Source organism: Felis catus, chromosome A2 (assembly GCF_018350175.1).
Source record: "Felis catus isolate Fca126 chromosome A2, F.catus_Fca126_mat1.0, whole genome shotgun sequence".
In the NCBI taxonomy this organism is placed as follows: Eukaryota; Metazoa; Chordata; class Mammalia; order Carnivora; family Felidae; genus Felis; species Felis catus.
Window position 1 is genome coordinate 169,011,718 of NC_058369.1, and position 9,968 is coordinate 169,021,685.

Sequence of the window (9,968 nt, forward strand, 5' to 3'; positions counted from 1 at the left end):
AACACAGCACAGAGAAAGAAAAGCTAGTTAAGCTGAGACCCCCCCCCCCCCCATGTCCAGAGAATGCTTTTTTTCTGAAGGTTATTCACATACGAGGGGATCTGGATGAATCAACTGTGCATTTGAACATCAACATCATTCAAAAATAAACACTGCCCTCCAAAGTCAGACTTTTGTCTATAAAATTATCATGCTACTCTCATGAGTTCAAAAACAGTTCATATTCTGGAACATATCTGGTAAATAGCTCAAGCAAATAATGTTTCAGAACCTGAAAAGAGCAGAATATTAAATACATCTCAAATTCTAGTTTTATTTTCTCAGCATGTAATATCTAACAATCTTGAATCCAGAATTTATCAAATACCATCTAAATAAAACACAGCATCCCCGTAAAATAGGTAATATTGCAATAACCAAAGACGTATTTCGAATAATGACATGATGTCCACAATGTAATGCTCAATGAAGGAGGATACAACACATACATGTATATCCATATACATCAGAGATTCAGAAAATCATCAAGAAGTTAGTAACGGTCCTCACTAGTGTGCAGGATGCAGGTGACTTTTTCCTCCTTACTCTTCTCCAAAGCTTGAAATGTTCTACAGTGAGGATGCCTTCTTCTATTAGAAAGATTATATGTTTATGAGAAACAAAGAAAAACATAATTGTGTATTCATTAAAAATGGGTAAGAGAGGCACCTGGGTGGCTCAGTCGGCTGAGTGTCCCAAGTCTTGATTTCTGCTCAGGTCATGATCTCACAATCCGTGGGTTCTAGCTCCACGTCAGGCTCTGTGCTGAGTGTGCAGCCTGCTTGGGATTCTCTCTTTCCCTCTCTCTGCCCCTCCCCTGCTTACATTCTCTTCATATCTCCCCCAAAATAAATAAACTTAAAAAAAATAGGTAAGAGGAACTTCACTTAGTGATTGAGCAAACAAAAGGAACTTTGAGTTCAACTACAATGACAGTTTTGCAAATAATAAAAAGGAAAACACAGTGTGAACTGTAGGATTAGTATTTCCACACTTGTCATTTGCGTGGCTGTCACCAATTCCCACATGTAGTCACCAGGACAGCACTGCTCCTGACACACAGAGTGCACTCAACATGTGTGCTGTTACTTTGCTCAGATACTCTGGTCTGCACACCCTGCTGTAATCCATCAGGTGCTGAACTGTGGGTTGCAGAGGTGTCCACCCTGAGTGATCATAAAACTGTCTTTTGCAAAGCAGGCAAAGACAGCAGAGCATAAAATTGGAAGTACAAGCATAGCTAGATCAACAAACCCTAAATAAAGTTTTAGTCCTCATCAATCAAATCTTTGATTTTATTACTCTAGATGTTACCTTAGTAAATGTACAAAATGTTCTAAATGGCGTACTTTTTTTAAAAAATGAACATAACACCCCACCAACAGAAAGACCTGAGAAATGTCTGCCTTTCCTTTTTCCATACAAACTTAAGAGTCAAGAAAACTTAAATCCTAAACCACATTTTCCTGAACAAATGATTTTTAGTATGGCTCATCATAAAGAGAAAAATTTGCAATAACAATCCCATTCAAGGTTGTAATTTTCCATCAACTACTATTATGGGTGATTTGGAATTATGAATGATATTTTTAATATTTTTTTCCTGGATTAAGGAAACGAGTACCTATTACTTTCACTTAAAAAAAAAAAACAAACTACAAATGCATACTGTGACTAAAACTAGGATCACATATACACCTGTATTCTTACCAATGGGTATATTCTTGAGTTTCTAAGGCCTGTCTTACTCACGTTTGTTTCTAGCACCTTAGCAGGAGCCCTGGAACATAAATGTTGGTTGAAGTTAATAAATGAATCCATACAGGCTCGTTTCTAATCCCCAGGCATAAATCAAGCTACTTCCTTAAAATGTAATCTCTAGGAAAAATTCACAAAAATAAATGGGTTTCCTTAAAAAAACAGGACTTTTTTAATGCAAGAAAAATAAATGAAAAAGGTCAGTGACAAGGAGAAACAGCACAAGAAAACTCACAAAGAAAACATGTTTAATGGAAAAGTGATGGCACACGAAAGAAACCACTGATACTGTTTATGTAAGAACTGTGCCCCACCCAATCCAAAAGAACACAAGGTGACTCATTACTTAAGCACGATAAGACCGTTAGAGAGAATGGTCTATTCAAGGAAGGTGGGCTGCACTTCCAGCTCCCTCCAGGTAAAGTGCTCAACAACCCAACAATAAGCTTGGCTTGTTTTTCCGGCAGCTGAAGCAAGAAGAGAATTCCACTCCACTGCACAAGAGCTTCCATTTTCTGATTTCACAAGCTTAATTCTAAATACATCACTATCTCCCCTTCCTCCAATGCCAAAACACTCTGAGTCTCAAGAGGAGTATTTATGTCTATGCCTAGCACAGGCTCCCTGTGAACTGGGAGATCTGCCCTGAGAACGGGGGACCCCGGCTGGAGCACATCTACTCCTCACCCCTGACCCCATAGCAACTGATGAGCCTCTACTGCCTTCCATCACCTTCCCATACAGCTCCCTCCAGATGGGACAGTCCAGGTGGGCTCTGATGTTCCCACCACAGGATATGCCTGATTTCCCACTTGGGCGCTGTTATCTTGCTATTCCCACAGAATATAATGCCATGCCCTTCTATTCTTAAATGTCCATAAATATGTCTATACGCATGTCTATATGCACCACTAAGCACGGCACTGGGGCCATCACATCCTGCCTCCTATCTACCCAAAAGATAGCACACACATAAAGGCAAGATGACCTCTTATATTTCTGCATATAATAGGTCCCCAGATCTTTAAAAAAAATTTTTTTTTAACTTTATTGATTTATTTTTGAGATAGAGACAGAGTGTGAGTGTGGAAGGGGCAGAGAGAGAGAGGGAGACAGAATCCGAAGCAGGCTTCAGGCTCTGAGCTGTCAGCATGGCCTGATGCGGGGCTCCAACTCAGGAACTGTGAGATCATGACCTGAGCCAAAGTCAGATACCCAACCGACTGAGGTGCCCACCCAGGTGCCCCCAGATCTTTAAATGGATAAAAGGAAATTCACCTGAGGCAGCACTGTGTCATGGATCTAAAAAAGGTAATGATTTAGCAAAATATAATAAAATGCAAAAGACCACAAAAAAATACATTCTAAAATAATGCTATGATAAAATGAATCTAATATACAACAAACCATTCTATACCCCAAAAGTCTTAAACATACATAAGTATGTATCAATACCTTGAATCAAAGGAGTTTAGAATAACAGAAAACCACACATTTAAGCTATTTATATCTTTGAAAGATGACTTCTATGTCATTCAATCAGAATTTATTTAGACATTCTGGTACCAACGTTTACAGTAACATTAGGGTCAAGGTAAGAACATTCACCTCCCTAGTTATCATTCTTAAGCCTACACTGTTCATCAAATATTCTCTAAAAATGCCTCCAAATTTAAGTTGGAACAATAATTTTTACAGCTGCAACAGTTTTACGCTATATTGCACACCTGAAACTGATGTAACACTGTATGTTAACTAGAGTGGAATTTAAAAAAACTGAATAAAATGTAGAGTCACAACACAGTTTTTAGTCGGAATTCCACAAGCAAGGACGTATGTATGGCTTACTCTGTATTGTAACGAATTTTCTTTTTCACTTATTTTTTTTAAATTTTTTTTTTCAACGTTTATTTTTGGGACAGAGAGAGACAGAGCATAAACGGGGGAGGGGCCGAGAGAGAGGGAGACACAGAATCGGAAACAGGCTCCAGGCTCTGAGCCATCAGCCCAGAGCCTGACGCGGGGCTCGAACTCACGGACCGCGAGATCGTGACCTGGCTGAAGTCGGATGCCCAACCGACTGCGCCACCCAGGCGCCCCATCACTTATTTTTAAAAGTTTATTTTTTTGAAAGAGTATGTGAACAGGGGAGCGTGGCAGAGGGAGAGAGAGAACCCCACAGGCTCTATACCGCCAGCAGTGTGAAAAATCTAAATTATTTAGATTAATAGAGGCTTGAACCCACAAACTGTGAGATCATGACCTGAGCTGAAGTCAGTCACTCAACTGACTGAGCCATGCAGACACCCCTATTTTTTTTTTTTTTTACTTTACTTTAGAGAGAGACAGTGTGTGTACAAGAGAGAGCAGGGGAGGGACAAAGGGAGAATCTTAAGCAGACTCCACGCTCAGCACACAGCCTGACTCGGGGATCCCACAACCCTGGGATCATGACATGAGCAGAAATCAAGAGTCAGATGCTTAACAGACTGAGCCACCCAGGTGCCCCTGATACTCTTTAATAGCACTACTGAGATATAATGCACACACCATGCTGATATAGGAAACAAAGGCAAATGAAAAATTAAATTTCCTTACTGACTACAGCCCATTGACAAGTCCTTGAAACAGGTAGAGTGACATTCCTCTAGGAATTCAATGATGACACTTTGCTAAGGGCAAAAGGTTATCTTAGCAGACTCCCCAGGATCCTGTAAGCCTACTCTAACATAGAAAAAATCTTTTGGAAACCTCTTTTATCACCACCTTCCCCACCCCCCCCCCCCAAGATACATGTTGGCAATCAGCCTCCAAGCTCATATGGCCCAATGATGTACATCTGAAGGGTTTCAAGACTGAGTTTTTACTAACAGTAATAAACGACCTTTTCCTAACAGCAGCTAGCCCCTCAAGGTCCTGAAAACCTGTTTCCAAAATACCTCAGAGACTATCCCTAACCCCTTCCCAACCTGATGGTATATACTTAGTCACTCTTCATAACCCCAGTGAAGCTCTTTCTGCCCACAGGTCCTGTCCCTGTGTTTTAAAAAAACAAAAACAATCCCCCCCCCAAAAAAAAAACTCCACCTTTTGCACCAAAGACATTTCAAGAATTCTTTCTTGGCTGTCAGCTCCAGACACCTTTCCCCACCACTCTAAAATCGCATCAATACCATTTGCTCATTTAAAATATACAATTCGGGGGTGCCTAGGTGGTTCAGGTGGTGATCTCACAGTTGTGGGTTAGAGCCCCAAATTGGGCTCGCTGCTGTCACTGTGGAGCAGATTAGGATCCTCTGTCCTCCTCTCTCGCTTGCACTCTCTCAAAAATAAAAATATTCAAAGTGTACAATTCAATGGTTTTTAGCATATTCACAATGTCTGTGATATTATTCAAAGTTAAATGTTGTGACCAATGTAGAGATCATGAAAACCTCCAGAAAAGACAGGTTCACTAGGCCTAACAAGAACACTATAGTTTTTCAAAACTGGTTCTTTGCAGGAGATCTGTATTTTATAAATATACTTAACACAATGTTAATATACTCCATATATTTCTAATTCCTATATTTATTCCTAGTTCAGTCCTAGCTCTATATTCTCCCATCTCACAATGTAAAGTGAAACTAATATTAATCTAAAACAGAAGTAGTATTAAAACCAGAGCATACAAGTTGATGAATGCATATACCTTAAATTTAAATCCATTATTCAGTTTCAACTAAAGAAATATTATTGCTTTCTGTGTGCCATACTTGGGGCATTCTGTTCCCACTTGATGAAGCATTTAGTCCACATACTCAGAGCAAAGCAGTGTGCACAGTCCTCCTCTGTGAACAGCAGTGCCAGTATAAATTAAAAAACCCAAAGCAGCATCGCATCCCCATCACAGCCATCAGGAGGGCTCTAACATCTTTTCAAAGCACATCATCACTCTAGGATCTAAGTGCTAAAGTTGCAACCACAGTTTAAAATAGCTCAACTGTTGTTCCTGAATTAGCTACATGGACTATTTTGTTACAAATCTTCACCAAATTTTATTAAAGTCAAGGATTAACACTGAGAATAAAAACAAATACTTGCCGTTCCTTCACATGAGACCAAAGTGTCTTCTTTTCTCTTGTTCATTTGATCCTTGGCCTGTATGTATTCAGCTCTGGCTAGAGATCAACTCTGGACTTCCCAGAACTATGGGAAGCTGACACGACAGCTCTCCCCCCAAAAAGCCTAACAAGGAAGCCCAGTGCTTTAAATCTCAAGTACCAAAGTATGAAAGTAATAAAAGACCAAGTGTCAAAAGAGTTAAGTAGTACTGTATATGATAGATTTGGGTCTCTCTTTTTTTTTTAATGCTTATTTACTTTTCACACACACACGACACACACAAAATGAGAATGGGCCAGGGGCAGAGAGAGCGGGACACACAGAATCCGAAGAAGGCTCCAGGCTCTGCACTGACATCAGTCCGCCCAATGTGGGGCTTGAACTCAGGAACTGTGAGATCATGACCTGAGCAGAAGTTGGACGCTGAGATGACTGAGCCCCCCAGGCTTTCTATTTGCAGCCATACAATCAGCATGTACTGGCAGCTTACTGTAAAAGCAGGAAAGGGGCAGGCTTCACCCTACCAAGTTCTAATATTTCAAATAAATACAAATAGCAGTGGAAAACTGTCTTTATTCAACTCTATAAAATCTCTTCAAGAATATTCTTTACCTGTGGTCTCATTTTACAGGACCCAGCTAACACAGGGTAGACACACACCACCATGACAAAAGGCCAGTCTTTGATCCATCAACTCAAACTTTTTCCCTTTTTATGGAAAAAAGTGAATAATAATAACATGGCTTATATAAAAAGCTGTAGGACCAAAGTCTTACAGGATTATCACTTGTTAATTGAGAGCCATTTTGCATATCCTTAATTACAAACGGTATATATTTTTTCTTTTTTACTCAAAGTAGTCATATCTCATTTTCCATATCCAGTATAAATTGTTACTTTAAAGATAAAAATGGTCAGTGAATGTATCCACAAGTGAGGTTAGGAAGTGAGTACCACATTAGTTCATGTTTTCCTAGGATTCCACCCGGCTATGAATCACAGTTGTCAATGACACACCATGAAAACACGTACAGATACATCCTATTCAAAGCAAGATACCGCTCCAAAGTTCAGAAGCCCAAGAACCAGAGTATGCACAGTAAAAGTATTACTAATATAGATATCATGACTTTCCTTAGACAAAGTTTCTTGTTGATCTGCTCCCTAGCTGTAACAGAAAAGCAGGCACACTTCCGGACAGTGTGATTCACTGGTTTTATTATGACAATAATGGAGGGGTATTACAATCTCTCTCTCAAACCCCAGACTCCTAATGCTTTTCTTGGGTATGATCACCGTGAAATTTTACGTTAATCCAGAAATTTTCTAAGCAGCGCAGGCATGTTTGAGTGGGGGGGCGGGGGGGGGGGGAGGTGCACAAATACAAATTTGGAAGAAACAAGTGAAAAGCTATGGAGAAAACGTAAATTCTATGAGATGAACATCGTGCTTCATCAGTTGGAGTCAAAAAGGAAAAGCCCAAGAAAAGAATCTCTGGCTAATCACCCTTTTATTCTGTTTAAAAAAAAAAAAAAAAAGGAATTTGTCCTGTCCTTCAACATGGTATTTTTTCATTTGCTACGTGAAACTAGTGTGCATTTCACAAGGATGTTTACAGGCAAATTTGACATTAGCCATTCCTGTTCATTTCAGCCCGGATCATGCCGCCTTTCGGTACCGTCTCTACTCTGTGTTTTAGCTCCTTTGCGACCTCCTCTAGCTCGCTGTAACATCGACACAGATGCCACTTACAAGCCCTGCATTTCCAAAGTGCTTTCCAGGCCCGGTCACTGACTTCTCTGCCACACCTCCCTCGCCCTCCCCGCTCGCTTCAAGCTAAACGCAGTGATTCTGCTTCTCCAACACACGATCGGACCACACAGTCGCCGAGTATTGACAGACGTTCAATCCCAAAGGTCCCCGACTAGGGGGTTCTCGGTTTGTCATCCCAAGGCAGTGTCCGTCGGGCTCCGGGCGGCCTGGGTCACACACCGCATGCCTGACTCCCCACGTGTCCTACGACTGGAAACAGCGCTCACTCTCCAAGCCCTTTTCTCCTCTGAAGGAAAGTGACCCTTCTGAATTTCACCGGCGGGCCATATTCACGCCCAGTTTACACCGAGCCTCACGCGAACGTCATTTAAAAACAAGCACCGTCTCCTGCCGTCAGGACTGTGACAGCAACTCGCGGGTAACACAGAGTCAGGGCGTGACGAGAAGAGGACACCCACTGCACTAGTTCCCTTGCCGCAGAAATAAATTATGCGGACAAGTGCCGGACGTAAAAATAAAATAATCAATATCATGACTCCTGCTTTTAGCACTAAAGTTCCCCACCCCCCCTCCCAAATTCACTTCGGAATCCAGTTCACCCTACGCGAGTCTGACGTTACTCGAGAAAAAAACGAAACACACTCTCAGTTATCTTAACAACAGCAGATCTTCCGGAGGGCCTTCCGGCTCCCCTGTGCCAGGAACGATCAAGAAATGACACTCTCCCCGGAGCAGGAAAAACCAACTTCTCCAGGAGCACGGGAGAGCCGCCGGGCTCCAGGCCGCGGCGCCGCCGCCCAGAGCGCACATTCCAGAGCTCGCCGAGGTTAGGGCCCGGCTTCCGCGGCGCAGCCACCTCAGGAAAGCACGCCACGCACTTCACCCGTGCAGCTCCGCGCGGGACTGGGGGCGCGGACCGGGACATGGGGCTGGGGAGGGACGCGGCCGGGCGGGTGCGGCGACAGTGGCGAGGACGCCTGACAGGTACCGGGGGGCGGGGAGCCGGGCGGCGGTCAGGCTCGGAGCCCGCGGAAACCGACGGCGGGGCGGACCGGTGGCCCCGGGCGGTGCGGAGCCGGGGTCCCGGCGGGCACCCGACCCCGGCCCGGGCGGGGAGCCGGCACTCACCCAGGCCGGCAGGTCGCAGGCGCGCACCCCCAGGCGCACGGCGCGCTCCTCGTCCTCCAGCAGCGCCAGCGCGCGGCACAGGCGGGTCGCCTTGAGGCCGCGGCTCCTCCGGCACCACACGAGCAGCCCGAGCGCCAGCAGCACCCAGCTGAAGCTCAGGCCCAGGTAGCCCAGCGCGTACACCGGCAGCAGCAGCGCGAAGCTGCGCGCCAGCTGCGCCAGCAGCCCCGCTACGTCCACGCTCAGCGCCGCGCCCGGGGACTCGGCCCGGGCAGCGCCCGCCTCGGGGCCGCGGTCCCCGGCGCCGCTCATCGCGCAGCGCTCGCGTCCCTACCCCACCGCTGCGCCTCAGCCCGCGCACCAGCGCCCCTCTGAGGGGGCTGCGGCGCCGCTACCGCCCGCCCGCGCTTCCGCCCGCGGGCGGCGTACGACGCAAGCACGCAAGTTGGGCGGGGAGGCGGCCGGCCGCGGCCCTGGGTCACCACGCGGGGTGGGCGGGGGCTGATGGGTGACGTCATCATGCGGGCAAGACCTGAGGCTGGAGTGGGCGGGGTCAACGTGAACGTCACCGCGCGAGGTGGGCGTCACCGCGGCGGCCGGGCGAGGCCCTGGACCCGAGCCACGGACTCACGGTGGGTGGGCGGGGCCGGGCTGCCACCTCATCGCGGGGGCGGGCGGGCGCCGTAGGAGGCGGGAGTGGGTGGGGCTGGCACGGAAAACACACTGGGCGTGCGGGGCGCCGCTGAGACGGCGGGGCGTGTCGTCACGTCGGTGGGTGGGGTGCCGCTGTGGCGGCAGGGCGCGGTCCTGCATCTAGGGCGCGTACCTACGCTGCGTGAGCGGGACCTACCTGCTCACGCTTCCGCAAGGGCGGGTAGGTGCGTGACCGCGCGGGGAGGCTGTGGACCGGCCGGGCGCCCAGTGGCCGCGTGACCTTGGGGGGCATTCTCTGGAAGGCCTTTGTGGAACGAGAAGTGCACGTTCCAGCGTGTGTCTTACACTTGCCCACTTTCCGGAAGTTCCTGTTTAATACACTTGTAAGATGTTAAAAAAAGCCAAGCGCACTTCTGATCGTTGCCGTTCTGGTCGTGCCGGTAACGCCACAGCGTGAGGATGCTTCTCTGGAAATCTCCCAGCTGTTCTAGAGCTGTGAAAAATGCAACAGG

General features: G+C 46.2%; 1 protein-coding gene across 3 annotated transcripts in view; it reads right to left on the bottom strand.

Moving 5' to 3' along the window:
- ESYT2 (extended synaptotagmin 2) overlaps positions 1–9,212 on the bottom strand; it is an 82,075-nt gene extending 72,863 nt beyond the window's left edge. For 2 of the 3 annotated variants that reach the window (XM_023250835.2, XM_023250834.2), the window contains exon 1: positions 8,803–9,212. In XM_023250835.2, coding sequence (XP_023106603.2) covers positions 8,803–9,114 — 312 coding nt within the window. In that variant the 5' untranslated portion in view covers positions 9,115–9,212. The remainder of the gene's footprint in view (positions 1–8,802) is intronic. The other variant, XM_023250836.2, reaches the window with a different exon arrangement.
- Between the last annotated feature and the right edge of the window lie 756 nt (positions 9,213–9,968).